This window comes from Thamnophis sirtalis, unplaced genomic scaffold, assembly GCF_051295495.1.
Source record: "Thamnophis sirtalis isolate CommonGarterSnake01/CBP01778 unplaced genomic scaffold, rThaSir2_p1.2 scaffold_6, whole genome shotgun sequence".
NCBI classification, from domain to species: Eukaryota; Metazoa; Chordata; class Lepidosauria; order Squamata; family Natricidae; genus Thamnophis; species Thamnophis sirtalis.
Genome location: NW_028261386.1, coordinates 132,610,763 through 132,632,915, shown reverse-complemented (window position 1 = coordinate 132,632,915; position 22,153 = coordinate 132,610,763). Strand labels below are relative to the sequence as shown.

At 38.1% G+C, this 22,153-nt stretch overlaps 1 protein-coding gene across 1 annotated transcript in view; it reads right to left on the bottom strand.

Moving 5' to 3' along the window:
* CSMD1 (CUB and Sushi multiple domains 1) overlaps positions 1 to 22,153 on the bottom strand; it is a 1,072,234-nt gene that overhangs the window by 269,641 nt on the left and 780,440 nt on the right. The window contains exons 8-11 of the mRNA XM_087718982.1: positions 16,330 to 16,417; positions 12,133 to 12,135; positions 8,056 to 8,180; positions 5,097 to 5,218 (exon numbers count right to left, since the gene is read on the bottom strand). Of these exons, the coding sequence (XP_087575108.1) occupies positions 5,097 to 5,218; positions 8,056 to 8,180; positions 12,133 to 12,135; positions 16,330 to 16,417 (338 nt within the window). The remainder of the gene's footprint in view (positions 1 to 5,096; positions 5,219 to 8,055; positions 8,181 to 12,132; positions 12,136 to 16,329; positions 16,418 to 22,153) is intronic.

The window sequence follows — 22,153 nt, the reverse complement described above, 5'->3', positions numbered from 1 at the left end:
GGCAAAGCCAGGTTTTGACGGCTTTTCGGAAGGCCTGGAGAGAGGTGAGGGTCCAAATCCCTGCAGGGAGTTCGTTCCAAAGGGCCGGAGCTGCCACAGAGAAGGCCCTCCCCCGGGTAGTAGCCAGATGGCATTGGCTGGTAGATGGAACCCGGAGGAGGCCAACCCTGTGAGATCTAACGGGTCTGTGGGAGGTAATTGGCAGCAGTAAGTAAATAAGTAAAGAATGAATCTGACTGAGACACATAGGAGCTTGTATTAAGGGTTACTTCGTGCCATAGTGTAGTGATAGTGGCAAGTGTATTTATTATTTGTTTGGCTGGAAGCTTGTTCAAGGTTCCTCCTTGCCAAGGAGTGGTCAGGGAAACATTTACAGAGCTCCTGCAAGGACTTTTCCAAGTTTCCTTCAAACAAAGTTGCTCCGATCTGTTTGAATGTATAAATCAGAGGTGGGTTCCTACCAGTTCGTACCTATTCGGTAGAACCGGTTCGTCAAATCTACCGGTTAGAAGAGGTTCCAGCAGTGGACCTGGAAAGCAGGCCACACCTACAGAAGAGTTTCCGAAAATTTTTGAAACCCACCACTGGTATAAATCTTAGGGAGTTGCCTTTGGCAAAGTTCACCAGGAACAGTTTGAGCCTATTAGTCCATGGAGACATAGATCGATATCTGTTGTAGTTAGTTAGCAATAGCAATAGCAATAGCAGTTCGACTTATATACCGCTTCATAGGGCTTTCAGCCCTCTCTAAGCGGTTTACAGAGTCAGCATATTGCCCCCACAGTCTGGGTCCTCATTTTACCCACCTCGGAAGGATGGAAGGCTGAGTCAACCTTGAGCCGGTGAGATTTGAACAGCCGAACTGCAGAAGTAGCCTGCAGTGCTGTACTCTAACCACTGCGCCACCTCGGCTCTCTGAAGTTAAGGCTTCCCGGGAGGTAATACTACTTTACAAGAGGGGGTGGAGCTGCTTGTCTTGAGGGGGAATATTCTGCCCTCTTAGACCACCTTGCTGGACCCAGTGAAATTATAGCAGTAGACTTTGGCCAATTTTTGTCCAATCTCCAACTGCTCTCTTTCTATGGAAGGTTGCCTTGCAACTTTTGAGGGAGCAGATTATTTTCAGTCAGATGCAGAGCTGAGATGTCATTTGTCAAGCTCGCTGATGACCTAAGGCAGGTGTAGGATGAGTATAGCGCGGCTTGGTCCTAGTTGATCTCTCAGTGGCTTTGAATAGTATTAACGATGAATATCCTTCTATACCAATTGAGATAATTCGGAGCGGAGGCACAATGTTTGCTTTAAGAAATTGTGCTCTTTGTAATCTTCATTTCACTGTTAGTGTCACTGTTATGAGATGGGAAGCCTTATCATTTGCTTAAGGAAGAAATCTGGGAGAGGGGAGAGTAAAATTCAGCCTGGAACTCAATTAATGATGATGATATGAACTGCAGAAGAATGATAATATAAGCGAATATCAGTTTGCCCTTTCTGCCAACATTTTTCAAAAGCTTCCATCAAAAGAAATTGGATCCAACCTAGTATTTATTGAAATTGTTTTGATTGCTCTCTTGCAATTTCTTGATCTAGACAATTCATCTTATAATATCCTAATATTATTGTGCCTTCCGCCCTTTTTTTATCTTTAAACTGATGCTTTTATTTAACTATGTCCCCTAGAGAATTCATTCAGCTATGTGGTGACATTAATTTCTAATGTAAATGCCTGATTGTTTTTTGTTTTTGTATTGGTGCCAACCTCCCAATTTGCAGAATCCCTAAAGTGTTATGCTTTTAAAAACAAAAAAATAAATTGATGCTATTAAAACCAGTTAAAGCTTCTGCTCTAAATAAATTAGCATTTATTTTATCTTACCTTTGGAGAATTCTTTGCTGGACTATTTATCTACCCATTATCACCTGGCTGTTTTCTCCAAAGAACATTTGGAGGGAGGGGTTATTAATATGATGTGCTGGGGATGTTCTGAGGCAAGGTTACGTGGGACATGCGATAGAAAGTTGTAGGAGTTTCCAATCTTTACTGAACAGAAAGCAAAAGTTAAAGGAAGGAAAAGGTGTAACTGGAAATGAACGAGATTCAATGGCAGGTTATGAATAATTCATGATTACTACAGATGCCTGCTTCAACCAAAAATATTTAAAATTCCTGAAGCCTGATGCTGTTTACCATAATCATTTCTTCTAGTTAAGACTGTCCAGATGTACACCAAGTGAATGAGAGGAAGAGTGGGAAGCAGAGGAGAGAAGAAAGATAGGAAGAGAGGGATAGGAAAGAGGGCAAGGGGGGGAAGATGAGGAGAATAAGGAGGAGTGGAAAGGGGAGAGAAGAGAAGGAGAAAGGAAGGGGAAGTAGAGTAGAAAAGGATGATGGAGGGAGGAAGGGAGGTAGGAAGGGGGAGGACAGAGGCAGAATAAAGTGTTGGATAAGGCACAAATATGGTGTATGGAGAGCAGAAGAGCCAATCATTGGTTTTTCTTTTTATTTATTTATTTATTTTTTCTCCAGGAGTTGATGGCAAGATGAACTGATGTAATTATTAATTAACACAACATGATATTGCCTATGTAATAGTATACATGTGATTATATGTTATGAAAATGGAAAATAAAAAAGTATATTTTTTTTAAATTTCCAGATATCATCTTAATGTGTATTTAGAAACAAAAGCATTCAAATCAGGATATCTGCTTAATAATTTGTCATTTTTTTTTTGACATAAAACATTATCTAGCACACAGGGCCTGTCAGCCTCTGCTTCGCTGCTCTTTTTCGGCTGCCATTGAAACCGGGAGGGGGGGCATGGTATTTGGGAGGGGAATCATTATATGTACTGGAGGATTGTTATTAGGAGCTGTCCTCACCATCTCTCTGCGCATGTGGAAAAAGGGAGTTTCCCGCCAAGGCCAACTGTCCAGCATTCCACCCTGATGATGCTTTTTGAAGACATCTCCCACCTGACGGTTGGGTGAATTATTATTGGACTATGACATGGGGCGCCAAGGGGAGGGGATTGAATCATACATGATATCTATTGCTTTTGCGCCTTTTTACTCAGACTCAGCTTTGCTTTGCTACTCATCGTTTGTAATTAGTAAAAGTACACTTAATTCTAAAGCATGGAGTTGAGTGGTTTCTTTCTTGATTATTAAACCAAGGAGCACCTGACAGGGCCAAATTGAAATGTTCTATAATTCCCTGTGTTAAATATGATCGAGAAAATCACAGAAGATACTTGTACCGTATCCACATACCTCCCAGCGTCCGATAAGATCACACAGGCTGGGCCTTCTCCGGGGGCCGTTGACTAGTCAATGTCGTCTGGCAGCCCCTCGGGGAAGGGCCTTCTCTGTAGCTGCCCCGGCCCTATGGAATGATCTACCCCCCCAGAGATCCGGACCCTGCCTACTCTCTCGGCCTTCCGAAAGTCTACTAAGACCTGGCTATTCCGGCAGTCCTGGGGCTGTTGACCTCATGATTGAGGTCCAGCCCCACTAAGACTGAGTTCATGATGTGTTTTTAACCTGCTTTTCTCTATCTTATTCTTTCTTTTGTATTCTTTTGTAGCGGGATTGGGCGGCATATAAATTCATTAAATTTACAATTTATTTAATTTATTTCATCTAAAAATCAATGATCACGATCAGTTACAGGTATACTACAGCCTCTAAGTGGTCAAGACAATACTAGAATGGATGACAAAAATTGTGCTACACCCAATGTTCCTTCAGAACAGTACAGTTAGATCGGAATAGAAACAGCCACATAAAGGAGGAACAGGCAATACTCTAACCCAAATTTGGGGAAATGCAAAGTAATAGCTAATGAAGTTGGGTTGTGGAAATTATCCCAGAATGGAAAATATTAGGAAAGGGGGGAAAACCCAAAGGAACAAAAATTAAAATACTTCAGGAATTAACTGCAAATTAAAACACCTGCAGCAAAACCAAGTTAAAGCGATTAGGGGGGGAAAAATCAATGCAAAATAGCTATTTGTAAGCTATAAACCTCTAAGAAATGACTCAGTAGGGTTATGTTGAGCAGATACATTAGTAGGACCCAGAGGAAACACATGGTAGAAAGCCTTCAAAATAAGCAGAGCATTAAAATAGAGTACTTTTGAACAAAAAGAGAACAAACCTGAATAGCTTAATACAGTGTTTCTCAACCTTGGCCACTTGAAGATGTCCGGACTTCAACTCCCAGAATTCCCCAGCCAGCGAATGCTGGCTGGGGAATTCTGAGAGTTGAAGTCCGGACATCTTCAAGTGGCCAAGGTTGAGAAACACTGGCTTAGTACTACTAAAATTGGGGGGGGGGGGGAACTACAGGAAAAAGCAACAAATGTTTAATGATAGAGACAAAAAGAAATCTTCTTGAATAGTCTAATTTATAAATTCATCAGACGCAATTCAAAAAGTAACCATTGAAATAAATGTTTGCCTGTCGAGGCCCACTTGTGAGAACATCCATTCTACTCCTCCTTTCTTACAACGTCAGGAGAAGATAGAGAATGGTTTTTTTTTAAAAAAAATGTAGGCAAACATAACATCTAGGACTCTAAATTTAACATTGCCCCTTTTTGAACCATGACATTATAATAATTACAAACACTGAAATTTCTGGCTTCTTATATGCTGTTAATTCAGAAATGCAATAGACCAAGTTTGATTAGACTAAGCTTAAAGAGAAAAGACTTCTCGGTCTTATCATGAACCAATTTTGGCACTATGGCAAATAGAACATGATTGTTAGTGCAGAAAGATTATATCACAAATAAAAATCTTTGAATATTCACAGTTGCTTTTGTGAAGGAGTCTGCAAACAGAAAAGTTACTAAAATGATGTCATTATTAACATCAAAAGTATACATAGTATTAAGTAATCACTAAGACATCAGTTTACATTCATATTAAGGAAGTGAAACAAAATTACGTACAAATACTTTTTGGTCTGTATTTTGTACATTCAAAACGTTATAAAAACTCATGTAAATTATGATTTATAAGGCTTCGTTTATGCAAATATCAGTACGTTCATTGTAATTGTTTAGAAACCCACAAAATGGGAAACATACCTTTTCTGGATCAAGAGTTGTTATAACCCATACGCAGTGTGCATTGTCTTCATATTGAACAGGATAATTGGGTGATGTGATAATACCACTCGGACCACGGAGGTTAGAACCACACGTTCTAGCTGAAATATTGGAAGCATGAAATAGAAGAGATTTTAGAAATGTTCATTTATTTAAAGAGAAAATAGCAGGACACTGAAAGTTTCCTGAAGTGGGAACAGCTATTATACATTTCTTTAAAATTTGTAAATGTGCTATGGAACTTCCAGTTGCACTAGAACTCTGGATAGCAGTCTACAAAGAATGTTTAAAAAAGCTTTATTTTCATAAAGAAAGAACAGTGTTTATGTCTTTATTTTACTGAATGTGGCCAATCACAACTACATTTCTCTGCAATTATGCTCCATTTTATGCTTTGCAATTATGCTACACTTTCTGTGCAATTATGCCACATTGTGCTAATGTAATATGTAATGAAACAATTCTAAAAAAAAATTACAATCCTTTAGTATATACTTTAATGGCTGGCAACAATGAGGCAGTGATGAGCTACAAGGCTAAATAGTCATGGTCTACTTTGTTCTGCTCAAGAACCATCTTTTTTGGACTCAGATAAGGACCAATCAGAGATCAGCTTGCCAACTTCAAATACAACAGCCCAGCCAATCCAATTCAGTTGCCTATAAACTATGAGAGGGACATCACAAAGCTTACTTTCCTCTGAAAGAAACAGGCATAAACTATCAGAACTAGAGAAAATTCTGCTACACCTAGCGTTTCTTCAAAATAGTAAAGCTAGAAAAGAATAGAAGAAGCCATAGAAAATAAATCAAACTTATTCAGTATGAAAGCTCACCACTGCTTCATTACAATTCTCACTTAGAAATCTCAGAAACATTAGAATAAAATTTAAAATTAAAATAAGCAACGTACAGTATATTTCAAAAGCTTTTGTCAATGTTAATTTAGACCCCAAGCATTAAACATAAATTGGGGAACTGTTTATTTATGCAGTGAAGTTACTATAGAGCCAGGGTGAATTTTATCAAGAAATGTACTGAAGATATTACTTTTATAAATGTTCTATTTTAAATAATTCTAATAATTGAGTGGTTCATCTAATTGGAATCCATTTAAACATGAAGGAATCATAATACAGACAATGAAAATCTGAGGGATTAAAATGTGAGTGGATTCAGTAATATAAATGGAACTATATTCATATCATTAAAGTCATACATTTTTTTAAACTGAAAGTAAAATAATGATATTCATAATACAACAGTATGATGAATAGTATTTACATGATACAAAATTATTGTGTAAATTAATTATTTAATTATCACAATAAAGTTAAATATATGTTTATCATAAGAACTAGTTGTCACGGAATTCATTCCTTATAGTGATAATAATAATGTAACACAGTAACAATGTTGTGTGTGTGTGTGTGTGTGTGTGTGTGTGTGTGACAGAGATAAAATTATATATACTATATATAGCTATATCCATGGCTAATGATTCATTCTTTCTCCCACTCATACTGGATTGAGAGATCACAACTGTTTATCCAGGAAAAACAAAACAAAACATTACAACATGTGTTTTAATACATTTCTTGAAGTTTCTTAATTAGAATTAGAATTTTTTAGAATTTTATTAGAATTTGTAGGCCGCCCTTTTCCCTGAGGGGACTCAGGGCGGCTCACACAAAAACTGGGAAAGGGGAATACAGACATTAGGACAAAACATGTAATAAAATAGCAAGCAACATACACTCATCATTCGGGCGGGTAACTATCCTATCCCCAGGCCTGACGGGCGAGCCAGTTCTTCAAGGCTATGCGGAAGGCTTGGACGGTGGAGAGGGTACGAATCTCCACGGGGAGCTCGTTCCAAAGGGTCGGGGCTACTGCTGAGAAGGCCCTCCTCCTTGTAGTTGCCAGCCGACACTGGCTGGCCGATGGAATACGTGCATTACGTGTATTAATGTGCAAATAGCATCATATTTAAAGTATGGAAACTAGACATCACAAGATAGTAATAGTGTTTCTATTTTGGTAATTAATAAGGTGATTTAACTCCTCTGGAACAATTCATGGGAAACGGCAAATATGAGAATACGTATATTTTGAGATTAGAATCAATATTCTAACATTTCAATGTTTTTCTACATAACCAAGCAGAATTTCAAGCAATTAGCTTAAACATTAGAGATCCTTCAGCTGTAACATTGTAATATGTAACATTGTGATACATAATCAACTACTAATATATGTAGTAGATTCTTTTTCCCTTGAACACAGCCTAAAAAGGAAATCAAGGTAAATATTTTATTTCTATATACTAAAATGTTTGTTAATATGAATAGTACTTTAGAATTAAATCACCTTAATTGCTAAAATAGCTTGTAATTACCACATAGTACCTGTGGAGCTGCACACATATTTTAATAATTAATTAACTGTTAATTAATTCACTACATAGAAAATAAATATAGGGCGATGCATGTTAATTGAGTATTTATATATCATGCAAAATGTGCCAGACAAAGTGGTGTAATTAATTTTTAAAAGATTAAGATTCACAGGATAAGTAATTTTCCATTAAGGCAGGGGAGTTAGCCTTTAGAGGTTTGGCATAATCTAACATAAAGGATCAGACTTTATTCGAATACAGATTTCAATACTTTTTTTTTGCATTTTTTAAAAAAATAAAACTTTGGATGGTTCTTACCCTCAGACCTACAAAGATTTCCTGAGTTTTCGTAAGAGCAATGTGCAGTATGAATAAAAATGGGGGCCATTGGCCCTATCAGGTATACATTTAATTAAGGAAGATGAAGGCAGAACAGCTTGATTTTAATTGATTTTATTTTATTATATTTATATGCTGCCCTTTCCCCCCGAAGGGGACTCAGGGCGGCTTGCAACCAGCTTCCAACTTGAACAATACTTACCACGGCAAATTGGCCTATGGTCACTCCAAGCAGCTAAGGTATCTGTCACCTTTTGACAAGTAATGCTTTTAGTTCCTTGGAGCACATAATTATCATCACAGGTAAAATGCACATTAGCACCAACTCTAGGGAAAGGAGAGAGAAAAAAAACCGATACCAACAGGCTTCAGGGTTATGGCATTATAAAACTGAAGTTATTGTATGCAGATCAAAGATCATTCTTGAAATAGCATTTTTTTCCCTATCATCAAAGTAAACATGTAACCAGTTTTCTTCTTCACTGCAGGGGTGGGGTGCTACTGGTTCGCCCCGGTTCACCCCCGAACTGGTTCTCCAGTTCCCGCTGACATTGCTGGCATGTTGTTTAGTAAGAGCCGAGGTGGTGCAGTGGTTAGAGTGCAGCACTGCAGGCTACTTCAGCTGACTGCTATCTGCAGTTCAGCGGTTCTAATCTCACCAGCTCAGGGTTGACTCAGCCTTCCATCCTTCCGAGGTGGGTAAAATGAGGACCCGGATTGTTGTTGGGGGCGATATGCTGACTCTGTAAACCGCTTGGAGAGGGCTGAAAGCCCTATGAAGCGGTATATAAGTCTAACTGCTATTGCTATTGCTATTGTGAGTCAAGAACTACCTCTATTCAGCCTAGATTCTGCACATTGGAGCAAGTTTCAAAAACTGTGAGATGAATACATTAATCCAATCAGATCTTTGATCACCCACCTCGGAAGGATGGAAGGCTGAGTCAACCTTGAGCTGGTGAGATTAGAACCACTGAACTGCAGATAGCAGTTGCCCATTAAAAGAGCCAAGGTAGCACAGTGGTTAGGGTGCAGTACTGCAGGCCACTTCAGCTGACTGTGATCTGCAGTTCAGCGGTTCAAATCTCACCGGCTCAAGGTCGACTCAGCCTTCCATCCTTCCGAGGTGGGTGAAATGAGGACCCAGACTGTGGGGGCAAGTTTCTGACTCTGTAAGCCGCTTAGAGAGGGCTGAAAGCCCTATGAAGCGGTATATAAGTCTAATAAATAAATAAATAAATAAATAAATAAATAAATAAATAAATAAATAAATAAATAAATAAATAAATAAATAAATAAATAAATAAATAAATAAATAAATAAATAAATAAATAATAAATAATCTTTATTCAAAACAAATATTTTCTAATTGTTTTTTAATTGCAGAGAAAAGGGAAAAAAAACTTTGGCAGATTCAAAGTCTGAGGACCCAGATTGTTGGGGGCAATATGCTGACTCTTTGTAAACCGCTTAGAGAGGCCTGGAAGGCCTATGAAGCGGTATATAAGTCTACTGCTATTGCTATTGCTAAAGTCTAATATATAATGGGTGATACCATTTGAACAAAAATGCAAAATATGATAAAGATATATATATATATATATATATATATATATATATATATATATATATATATATATATATATATATATATATATATATATATATATATATATATATATATATACATATATATATATATGTATATATAAGAGAAAAGAACCGAGCAGTAGTTTAATTGTCACGGCACCACAGAATTTAAATTGCTTTACTATATTTAAAGGACTAGTTTCTAGGTAGCTTTCTTTGTAGGAAGGGGGGGGGACAAAAAAAAGGAGGCTTGCTTACACCTTTTTAATTATAAAACTTAAATTGCTAAAATCACAAAAGAGAAAGACTTGAAATGATCAAAGTCTCAGTCATTACCATAGTTTAAAGTATGAAATGTGGGTTTTTTTGTGGGGGTGGGGGGTGGGGAACCATTAGTGTTAAGCCGGTGGTGGCCATATAGGCTTTAAAAGGAACTCACTCTTTTTCCAATTAATTTCATTACAGAAATAACTTCCTTCAGACGGTGAGAATCTTTGAATAATGTATTGCAGCCGCATCAAATAAGCACAACTATTTTTCTCCTGACAATAGCCGTTTCCCAGTCTTTATGTGAATCTATTAACACAAAACTTGTTCTTTGCGGTGTGTACACCACAATTTTTTTTTTAGAAAAGTAAAATACAGTTATTTACTTCATCCTGACAAGAGGAAAAACTGCAGTCTGTAAAACCTATGCTGCAAATCCCTTCTGCACTGTTATTTTATTTCACCTATAACTCTTTTATTTTAGGTGATCAAGGCTATGACCCAAAACATGGATATCTAAAAGAAGGTAAAAGACAACCAGACATTTCTTGTTATTTTTGGAAATAAGATATAAAGATTATCCAGATAGGTGTAATGAAGGAAAACCTCAAAGAGTATGTTTTTATGTGATTTTCATCATTAAAGGGACACCCAAAAATTTTGTTTTGACTTTTTTTAGTGGATATTTCTATCTAAATTGAAAGCCATAGAGTAGCTTTAAGGCAAACATCTGCAAAAAAGATGTAACATTTTCAAAAGATTCCCCTCACCACTAATGTATTTGCTTTGCTAAATTAGACTGAATCACAGCATAGATTATATTCCATACTCAGATATTCAGAGACTGACAAATATGTACAAGCCACTTGAAGCATTGATAGATTTCAACGTCTTGGGATGAACAGTATATCGATAACAAGTCACTGCTTGTTACTGTTTTCCAGAGGTGGGTTCCTACCAGTTCGCACCGATTCGGTAGAACCGGTTCATCAAATCTACCGAACCGGTTAGAAGAGGTTCCACCAGTGGACCCGGAAAGCAGGCCACCCCTACAGAAGAGGTTCCAAAAATTTTTGAACCCCCCCCCCACAGACAGACAGATTGACTGACACACAGAGAGAGAGAAAGAGAAAGAAAGGAAGAAATAAAGAAAAAAGAAAAAAGAAAAAAGAGTGAGAGAGAGATGAAAGAAAAAAAGAAAAAAGGGACAGAGAGACAAAAGGAAGGAGAGAGAGAGAAAGAGAGAGAGAGAAAACACATGGTCAGCAAGCCACTCCCACCAGGTCACATGGCAGGCAAGCCACTCCCACAAAGGAGGCCACACCCACAGAGTAGGTTCCAAAAATTTTTGAAACCCACCACTGCTGTTTTCCTCCTTTTTTTCTGGGTTGGGGAATGACATCATTTTGCCTCCATAACTTTGTCTACTCCACTGCCAGCCGTTCGCACAATTCCTTGCTTGAAGGATGGAGCTCTTATTATCAAATCCTTTACCCCTATTTCATATCACATTATATCCTTATTCAGCAATCACATAATTGACCGATAACAAGTGTGAAAAACTTAGGTGTCTGTCTCTTGTTAGGCAGCTTGACAGATGACTAAGCACCACATATATTCCCCTATCCCTGCCGTACCATCCTGGAAGGGAAAAGGTGATATTTTTTTCCCCCTGCCAGAAAATGAAAATTGGTAGGAGAAGAAATTCAGACAGTGGGATGCAACAATCATTTTCCTTAACTTGGTCTGCATTAAAAGAGTAAGGAAAGCAGCATTCACTGATCTCATTACTGAGACATATTACCAATAAGTTAGTTTGGTGCTGGCTCATTGACTGAAGGAAACAGTTTTAATACTATCCTACGTCTATCTCCATTTTGTACTCTTTATTACTCCTAAAGACTTTCCCCTTGTCAATGGATAATGTGATATAAAACCCAACAGATTATCTAAAGAGCTTCATTCATTACTCATATGGTTTGCAATATTGGTGGCATATAGGGGGCCCAAGCAAGTGTATTGCCCTAAGAAATGGGCTCCATTCAGAGGTTCAAACAACTCCAACCTATGGCCTGGCTGAGTTTTTAGTTGGGGATGATGGATGAATATCAGATGTTAGGCATTTTCAGTGAGGGGGACTCAATCTAGGTCTTTATTGTTTTTGAAGTTCTATTGCTAATGTTTTATATAGCATTTTTATTGGCGTTTCATTGAATAGATGAGAAACCTTACAATTCTGATTAATCAAGAAAAGAATAAAATAAAATAAAATGGTAAAATACTAAAGGTTAGAATTTTGCAGAATTTAGGCCTCAGCACTGTTTTCTCAAATGAGAGCCGAGGTGGCGCAGTGGTTAGGGTGCAGTACTGCAGGCCACTTCAGCTGACTGCTAGTTCTGCAGCTCGGCGGTTCAAATCTCACCGGCTCAAGGTTGACTCAGCCTTCCATCCTTCCGAGGTGGGTGAAATGAGGACCCGGATTGTGGGGGCGATATGCCGACTCTGTAAACCACTTAGAGAGGGCTGAAAGCCCTATGAAGCGGTATATAAGTCTAACTGCTATTGCTATTGCTATTGAGACATGTTTTATCTTACATTTGGAATGGAATGGAATGGAATAGAATAGAATAGAACAGAACAGAACAGAACAGAACAGAACAAAACAGAACAGAACAGAACAGAACAGAACAGAATAATTTATTGTCCAAGTGAAATTGGACACACAAGGAATTTGTCTTCGGTGCATAAGCTCTCAGTGTATATAAAAGATATAAGTGATAAAATCATGATCATAGTCATCATAAATACATTCATCATGAATCATAATATACAACACTTAGTGATAGTCATAGGATACTAAATAAGCAATCAAAATCATACCAAGAAACTAAATAAAGCAATATAAATCATAAAGATACAAGCACCAAAATTATAGTTTTAAGAAGAAAAGAAGATAGTAATAGGAAGGATGAGAAGAATAATAGTAATATGGTCTTAGTAAATAGCTTGACAGTGTTGTGGGAGTTAGTTGTTTAGCAAAGTGATGGTATGCAAGGGGAAATTGTCCTTGGGTCTAGTTCTGGATCTAAGCATATTTCATCAAAGTAAACCAATATTTTAATTAATTTGTTTCCTGGTTAGTTAGCTAAATACTTCCTAAGACTTTTTATTCAACTTATGCATCTGAATTCTTAAAGTTCTTTACTTTAAAAAGTAAGTACTGGAGATTCTTGCTTCGAGGAACAAACTATATTGATAATTTCAGTATTTCTAAGTACCAAAGCTATAACTTAGTTAATTGCAAGCCTGTGGTTGCAATTAAGTGATGTAAACAGAGTTCAATGTAATAAGATGGCCATTCTTCTCAATTAAAATTATGACAATACTGGCAACAAAGTTGACTGCGTGAACAAATCTCTTTTATTTGATGGATATTGAGAGCCAAGAGCTTTTTCTTTCCCATTGTCTTCGTCTGCTCTGTAATGCTTCAAAAGATTATGGTTTTTAAACAATCACATTCTTATGGCTGCTTGTTAAGGAAGCAATGCATTTGTATTTAAATTGGTTTAGTTCCCAGTAACTGAATGCACTATTCATATATAAACAAATTTCACACAAAACATCAGACTGCTTTACTATTCAGTTATATAATATACAACTATATTATACTACTCGGTTTCAAGCTCATATTTAGGCATAAAGGATAGAATCATACTCTCTTATTTCCCTGCAAGCTAGCTGTAAATCTAGTAAAGTAAGAACAATGGGGAGATTTGAAAACAGACAATATTACAGACACACACACACACACACACACACACACACACACGTTTTGAACTCATACTAGAATGACTGAAATATGTGTGAAAACCTACATTGGTATTGAAAAAGCAACTTTGCATGCTTTGCTCATTTAATACATGGTGATGATGATGTTCTCATCAGGTTGGATTTGACTGTTAGTGACTGCATAGTACCACATATTACACAAGGAATCAGTTGTTGAATCTATTTGCAGTTGGGCAATATTATTTAACTATGATAAACCTGAAGACTGGACCATGTTTTTAGGTTAATTTAGTTATAATTTAAACGACAAGATAGGGAAAAGATATAGGAGCATTGGCGATGGGAAAAAAATCTAAATTTTCTTCCCCGTAACAAATAGCACGTCATATCTGTGCTTCTACTTTCTCTTTGTTGTATCTGTGTGTTTTTACATGTGCATCTGAGGTGGTATTCTACTGGTTTGTACCAGATCGCATGAACTGGTAGTGGAAATAATGGGTGGCTCTGCCTACCTGCGCCCAGCTCTATGACATCCTATTTAGGCCCTTGTGGAGAAGGATCTGCACATGCGTTGACATTTGCAAACCAGTAGCGAAAGTAACTGTATACCAACCCTGATATGCATATGCCTGCATTGTTTTACGCTAGCTCATGCAAGCAAACTCTTCATTATTTAATTTATGTCTGTTAGCTTTAGGTAGAAATGGCATTTCTTCCTGGAAGTAGAACACTTGATTAAGGATAGGAAGGCATTTCCTGTCCCTAATATAATTCCTCCAAATATAATCACCCTTTAGTGTTCACAGGGCTCTGAATTTTGCAATGCAGCTCTGATCCAAATCAGTATACAAAAGGCATTTGGGCCAGAGGAAATTGTTTGGAAAAAATGGGAAGAATGAGATTCATCCGTCCTTGCCCGTGACTGTATCCATACAAATGGTGGGCTGTTCCATTAAGGCCTCTCCAACGTTAGACGCTACCTCGTTCTGACATGCTGTATCACTTACTTTGGTCGTTGTTAATAGGATTCCAGTTTTATTATATCCCTTTGCCTTGTAGCCCAACACCGAATAAACGCCACAAAAGAGGAAATAGCTGAAGAGGTGAGTAACTCCCCTGTCTATGAAACTGCCCTTTTTTTTCTGGTTGATAGAATTCTTTGGTCTTTCTAAATTACTTTTTCTGCCCTCCTGCTGATAGAGGAGTGATTTCCAGCTTCTTGAAGAGAGCTGAAGTTTGATAAAAAAAAGCCTGTTCTCTTTTCCAGCTTAGCGGGATGATTAAGGAACACTGCATCTCTGTCAAAAGTGCTTCAGAGCCATTGTGACAGAAGCAAACTAAATTGGCTCGGAGCAAGCAGGAAATGTAAATAATTGCGCCATCTCAAATTTACAGAAAACAGCACAGTTTAGAATAAATTTTGTATGCATTATAGAATGGTCAAATTTGTCTCCCTGGTGGTTTTTTTTTTTTTTTTTAGCCCCTTCCACCCCTAAGCAGAAAATTCTATTTAAGAAACTCTTCTCAGTGTTTATATTTCAAGAAAAAAGGAAATGTTAAGCCTCGGGGAAAGAGTAAATATTCATTAGAAATCAAAGGGGTTTTTTTTTATCTCATGCTTCACTATATACTGATGTTGCTATAATATATATTGTCCAAAATCATCAGCTGAGAAATTTTAGACAATAAATTTGCAATGCCTGAATACAGAGTGATGTTCTGAACCCCACCTTGTCCGTTCAGAAACGAAAGCCAAACAGAACATACAAAGGAATGCTTTTATCAGTCCCGGCTCTTGCTGGCTGCGAGCCCAAAGTAAACACAGATGAATGCTCTGGCAAAAGTCCTCACTCATAAACTACTACAAAACAGGATTATATAAATCAAGTCACTTATCCAAGTGCTTTTCTCGATGGTTGCACGCGAATGGAGAACATTGACTAGAACAGAAACGGAACGTTGACTTCTGCAACCAGGGTGTGGCACCAGCAGTCTCTTTATCCGCAGAAGGAGATCCTAACGAGCAACGGCTGCTCGTTATCATCTCCTGTGAGTCCTCAATTGTTCCTTACGTCTGTCAGTCCTTCTCCTGCGTGCATCGCGAAACAACTCACAGGAGGTTTCTGTGTCAGCCTCTCTTGTCTCCTCCCCACTGATCCAAGGCTCAGTCATTACCTGGGGACCAACTAGTCTCTCTGAGCCCTGCTCGGAGTCAGAACCCTGTCCAGGGCCCTCCACCTCCTCCAAAGGGCCCCTCGCTGTCAGATTCTGATAGCAGCTCCAAAGGCAGAGCCACAACACTCCCCTAACAGTCTGGGACCTCATTTTCAGACCTCAGAAGGATGGAAGACAGAGTCAACCCTGAATCGGTCAGGATCAAACTTCAGCCTTGGGCAGAGTCAACCTGCAATATTGCATTCTGACTTCTGTGCCATCACAGCTTAACTTGAACAAAATGTTGTATAATTGTCAGTTTGAATGCTCCAAGTAATTTTGAGGATAATGAAGATTTATACTTAGGCATATTAAATATTAAAAATATTGGTAGCAAGCCTGCCACTGTTAGAAGCATCAAATCCAATTCATGTTCCAAGGTACGCTTAAAATCAATTTTAATTGCCAAGTAATAAAGTGAAATTCACTTTTAATTGCAAAGACTATCCATGGAGAGGTGTAATTACTAACTTAACTATGTCATTGTGGCAGAAAAGATATAGATAATGTTAATGCAAACGGATAGCTTTTAATGAGAATATCAGCTTTTCAGCATGCTTTTCTCACGTACAACTAAATAAAAAAATATCTGCAAACATAAATCCGTATGAAATACCTAAAATCCAAGCCCGTTCTCTTCCCATTTTCAGGAATCCCTGGGTCAGGACACATATCTGAGGCAACAGCATCTCCTCCTTGGCTTACTGTAATAGAAAAAAAAAGAATGAGCTATCACATTTGATAAGCTATGTTTTAAATACAACTTTTTAGAAAGACAAACGGTGGGAAACGTTTGGTTTATTTATTTTTCAGGCTGTAGTACATTTAAGAATGTGTTAAGATGATGTGGATTTGTGTAGGTTCACAGGAGGGAAATAGCAAGGTTATAAGTGGGTTTAACACCCTCAAATGAGAAATCTTTACTGTGAGACAATATAGTGAATTTTAGCTGAAAGCTGAACCTTGGCACCTGAAACATTGTCAAAAATCAATTTCTATTGAAATGACAGCATTACAGAAATTATATATGATGAGAGATGCTGTGTTTTTGCATACACATAGTTGGGCACACATCGAGAACAAAGATCTTCTAAGTGACCAATTTCTGGAATCTAGTGCTATTTCCTCCATAAACCGCTAAAACTGAAGTCATTATTACACATTTTAACATTCAAGTCTTTAGAATGTCTACCTTGGCAAGTCTAGTATTTTGGAAAGACATGGGATATAAACCTCTACTGCTCTATCTAGCAAATGATAGATCTAATATGCATTAAAAAAAATTCTTTATATTTATACAGATTACTTTCTTTCTCTGTGGCAAGATCTGTGTTCAGCGTCAATAGGTAGAAATTATGACAGCATAAGAAACTGGAAGTAATCTCTGACACATTTTTTAGAAGATAGGTTTAACATTTAATTTAAATGAATCACCCAGTTAAACATGTGAGAAAAAATCACATTTCACAAGCGAAGTTTAGGAAGTACCTATTCACCTCCTTTTTATTTTACTGATAATTATGACCATAATTAGCATCAAGAATCAAACAATATACACAGCAAGCACTTAAAGCAATAGGTTTCACTCCGAAATTCTGACAAACTGCATCCGCTACTCTGAAAAGCCAAAATGGGGCATTTAAAATGTTGTGTTTTATATCTGCCGCCCCCATTCAGATTCCCCTGTGATTCAACCTTTTTATTTTGAAGTGCTTTTTCATTAGGATTTCTTTCAACCCCAGTGACATCTTAGAGCCACAAAGTACCTATCCACACCTTCCTCCTCAACCAAGGTCCTAACAATTATGGATTAACCAGAACAGTTTTTAGCATACAAACACCAAGTTTATTGCACAGCACTCTAAGTCAAAACTTATTATACCTTAATGCAAAGTGTGAACACCTAAGGGAGGGAATTGTTTGTCTCCCAACATAGAAAGTTGGGTTTTTTGTTCATACAGAGTACAGAAAACTCAACACACTAAAACTCAGGCAATTGATTATGGCCCCCTTCACTTTCCATAGCTGTAAATTTGGAAATTATTAGCAGTCCAATGCACTTAGGTTTAAGGCCTTATAAATACCTCCACGCCTTCTAGAGGATGATGAGAAGGTGGATTTGGATATTCTGGCAAAGATATGGAACTTGTCCCATTTTAATATCAACATGGTTTATAACTATATATAAGTATACATAAGCCTTGAAAACCTGGAATGTGGCTCTGAGAAATGTTAAATATTGTAAACAAATTGTATTGCGACATAAATAGAAAAGCCTTACAATATCTGAATGTAAGGGTATCCTACTTATATTTTATTTAGCTCTGTGTGTGTGTGTGTGTGTGTGTGTGTGTGTGTTTGTGTGTGTGTGTATGTGTGTATGTAGATGGATGGATGGATGGATGGATGGATGGATCGATGGATGGATGAATAGAGAGAGAGATGAGAGAGGAAGGTGATAGATAGATAGATAGATAGATAGATAGATAGAGAGAGAGAGAGAGAGAGAGAGAGAGAGAGAGAGAGAGAGAGAGAGAGAGAGAGAGAGAGAGATATGATAAATAGAGTTTTGGAACATAGTTTAAGGCGTATAATTCAAAATTTGATGGATATGAAGTATAGTTTTGATTAAGGCTCAATTCACCTCTGCTAAACTTCTAGAATTCCCAATAGAAGGTCAATAATCATTTCTACAGTATAGTGAAAATATCCAAGAACGAACAAATTGATTTAATGTTGTTATATCTATAAACACAACATTTTTTTTTGGTAGGTTATGACTTTCTGGAAAATCTGATTATACAATACATCATGTGTCTCAAAATTATGTATAAAAGTTTCAACACACCAAAACTTACGTTAAATATATTGGATTCTGACCTTGATTTTATTCAAAGAAACAAATCATAATCAAGCTATATATCTTTCAATCTCTACTAGGATTATTTTTAACTTACAATATATAAGTCCTCTAGAACTAATTTGAATATACTCTCTTATTTTTCAACATTGTTTCCAAGTCACTCTTCATGGTTAATATATCACAGTAACTTTTCAGCATCAATCCCCAGGTTTGTGTGAGGGTGTTCCTCATTTCAAGCTTCATAAGTTGCTGAATAAAAAAGGAACACCGTGATCTCAGAACCTTTGAGCAATTTTTGTTTCATTTAAATAGGATTCACATCAGCACACATGTTCTCCTCCTTGCTATGAAGAGCAAAATGTGCCTAAAAATTATGCCAGAATAAGATATATATATTGACTCCCCAAGAGGAAAAAAAAAAGCATGTTCAGAGAAAGGAAATTACATAATATCTTGTTCATAGACTCTCCATGAAAAATATTCAGCGAGTTGTCATTTTGGTACAATATTCTATATTGTGATGGAATGTTGTCTGGATTCCCAGGAGAAAGGGAGTTCATTTCAGAAAAGCAAACAGCAAAGCTGAGATAGCTTGTGTGGAGAAAAAGGGTTTTAAGACATTTTTTCCCCATTAGGTCTTAAAGTATATGTTTAATGGTGCAGGTAGTCTGTTTTAGTTTGGACAGATTAATGTCCATGGGTGATGTTCGTCCACCATGTTCAAAGAGGACCTCGACATCTAACAATACAATAGCAGAGTTGGAAGGGACCTTGGAGGTCTTCTAGTCCAACCCCCTGCCTAGGCAGGAAACCCTATACCGTTTCAGACAAATGGCTATCCAACACCTTCTTAAAGACTTCCAGTGTTAGGGCATTCACAACTTCTAGAGGCAACTTCTGTTCCACTGATTAATTGTTCTAACTGTCTGGAAATTCCTCCTCAGTTCTAAGTTGCTTCTCTCCTTGATTAGTTTCCACCCATTGTTTCTCGTTCTGCCCTCAGGTACCTTGGAAAATAGTTTGACTCCTTCTTCTCTGTGGCAGCCCCCGAGATATTGGAAGACTGCTATCATGTCTCCCCTAGTCCTTCTTTTCATTAAACTAGACGTAGACAGTTCCTGCAACCATTTCTCATATGTTTTAGTCTCCAGTCCCCTAATCCTCTTTGTTGCTCTTCTCTGCACTCTTTCTAGAGTCCCCACATCTTTTCTACATTGTGGCGACCAAAACTGAATGCCGTATTCCAAGCGTGGCCTTCCCAAAGCATTATAAAGTGGTATTAACTCTTCACCTGATCTTGATTCTCTCCCTCTGTTGATGCAGCCTAGAACTGTGCTGGCTTTTTTGGCAGCTGCTCCACACGGCTGGCTCATATTTAAATGGTTGTCCACTAGGACTCCAAGATCCCTCTCAAAATTAATACTATTGAGCAAGGTACCACCTATACTGTACCTGTGTATTTCGTTTTTGTTGCCTAAATGTAGAACCTTACTCTTTTCACCGTTGAATTTCATTTTGTTAGGTAGCGCCCAATGTTCAAGTTTGTCAAGATCAATTTGTGGTCTGTCCACAATGTGTCCTCGGGTGGCTGATAAGGCCTATATGGGCATGAAATGTTTTGCCACATGTCGGGCAGACATGTGTGGGCACCATTGTTTCAGCGTTGGCAGCTCTGGCTTTGCGGAGTGCTTGTTTCTCTTGTGCTGTGGTCGTTCGTTTGTCCTCAGATGTCTGGTAGCCTTGGTGCACCATGTCAATTGATCTTGTGCCAGGGTTTCCTTGCGACCGGTCCTAAAGTCCTCGACTTACGACCGACCACAAGTCCTCAACTTACGACTGATAGCCGGCAACAGCCTAGCCGCGCCTGATTGGCTAAGACGCAGCTGGCTGAGTGCGGGCTGCCAGAGGCGCTCCCATCCTTGAACTTCTACATTCCCCAGGAGGTGGAACAAAAAGGGCAACTGGACTCCTTGAGGAAGAAGACGTTTTACTTCTCATCCCAAAAAATCTTCATCCGTTTTCCTGGAAGTTTATGTTTTCATAAATCGAGACAGAATCATAATTTTTAATTAAATCAATTAAATTAGGATGAATTCATTTTAGGGACAATTTTCTAATTTGTCCCATGAATGATTTGGCCTAAAATGCATATATTCTCATAGATATGATATTAATAATTGAAACAAAATTGAATTGACTGAAACAATTCAATACTTCATGGTATTGGACCTGGGTACTTGAGAGACCGCCTGCTGCCAATTACCTCCCAAAGACCCATTAGGTCACACAGATTAGGCCTCCTCCGGGTGCCATCTACCAGCCAATGCCACCTGGCTATTACCCGGGGGAGGGCCTTCTCTGTGGCGGCTCCGGCCCTCTGGAACGAACTCCCTGCAGAGATTCGGACCCTCACCTCTCTCCAGGCCTTCCGAAAAGCCGTTAAAACCTGGCTGTGTCGGCAGGCCTGGGGTTGACGAGCTCCCCTCCCCTCTCGATTTGTGTGGCTGTTGGCTATTTTTAAATGCTTGAATTTGTAGTTTTTGTGTTTCCCTTTCCCCCTTGGGTTTGTGCGCCGCCCTGAGTCCTGCCGGGAATAGGGCGGCATATAAATAAAACGAAACCTGAAACCTGAAATCATTCTCATAAAGCTCTCAACCAGCCTAAATATGTAGCTACCCACAAAATCTAATACAAAAATGATACGTATGCGGCAATATAATTTATTAAAATTACAGGTAAGCTATCTCTTTTTAACAAATATGGAAAGTTACCATAGTTGAGCCTTAAATCAGTGTGACAAATTCTATTGAATGAGGATCCCAAGTAGGCTTGAGAATCTTATCTCAGTATATAGGTCTAACTAGAACAAATTTATGACGTAGGATTCTATTTACTCCCATTCTCCTTCTCTTCTATCCTCTTTTCACCGTTCTTTCAATAAATCTTAAAACTGAAATGGACTGATATGGATTTGTTCTTGTTTGTTGTATCTTTAAGGGATCATCTCTACCGGCCTACGCAGTTCAGAATAGTTATTCTGTTTGTGCGTAAGGCTAAGTGGGGAGGGAAACACCATGTATTTCACATATAATTCAGATTATGTAACAAATGTTTGCTGGTATGGGGAATTATTTTATATAATAATAAAAATAATAATGAATATAATATGTTCAAGTACAGGCCGTCCTCATTTGCTGGTGGCAATTGGAACTGGGGGCTCAATTGCTAAGCAATGTGGTTCTAAGGCAAAATGTCACGTCACCATGCCAACTTACAATTGCAGGCCTGGCAAGGCCTGGATTGACTTTAAACAGCTGTCCTTTAAAATCTGGCTCGCGTCAGGGATTGAATCGTTAACAGAACGCTGCACATGGCTGGTAATACACAAAGAGATCAAGAACAACCAAGCGAATCACATTCGCTTTTGCAGTCCTTAAATAAAGATAATCCAGCAAGGTGGTCAAGGCAGAATTTGATACCATGGCCAGTTTGAAAATGTGCCAAACCAATCTGCTTCTATAGCACTTGGAGCTTAATAACCCATCAATCATTATGGATAGGTTGAGAATGGGGCTCG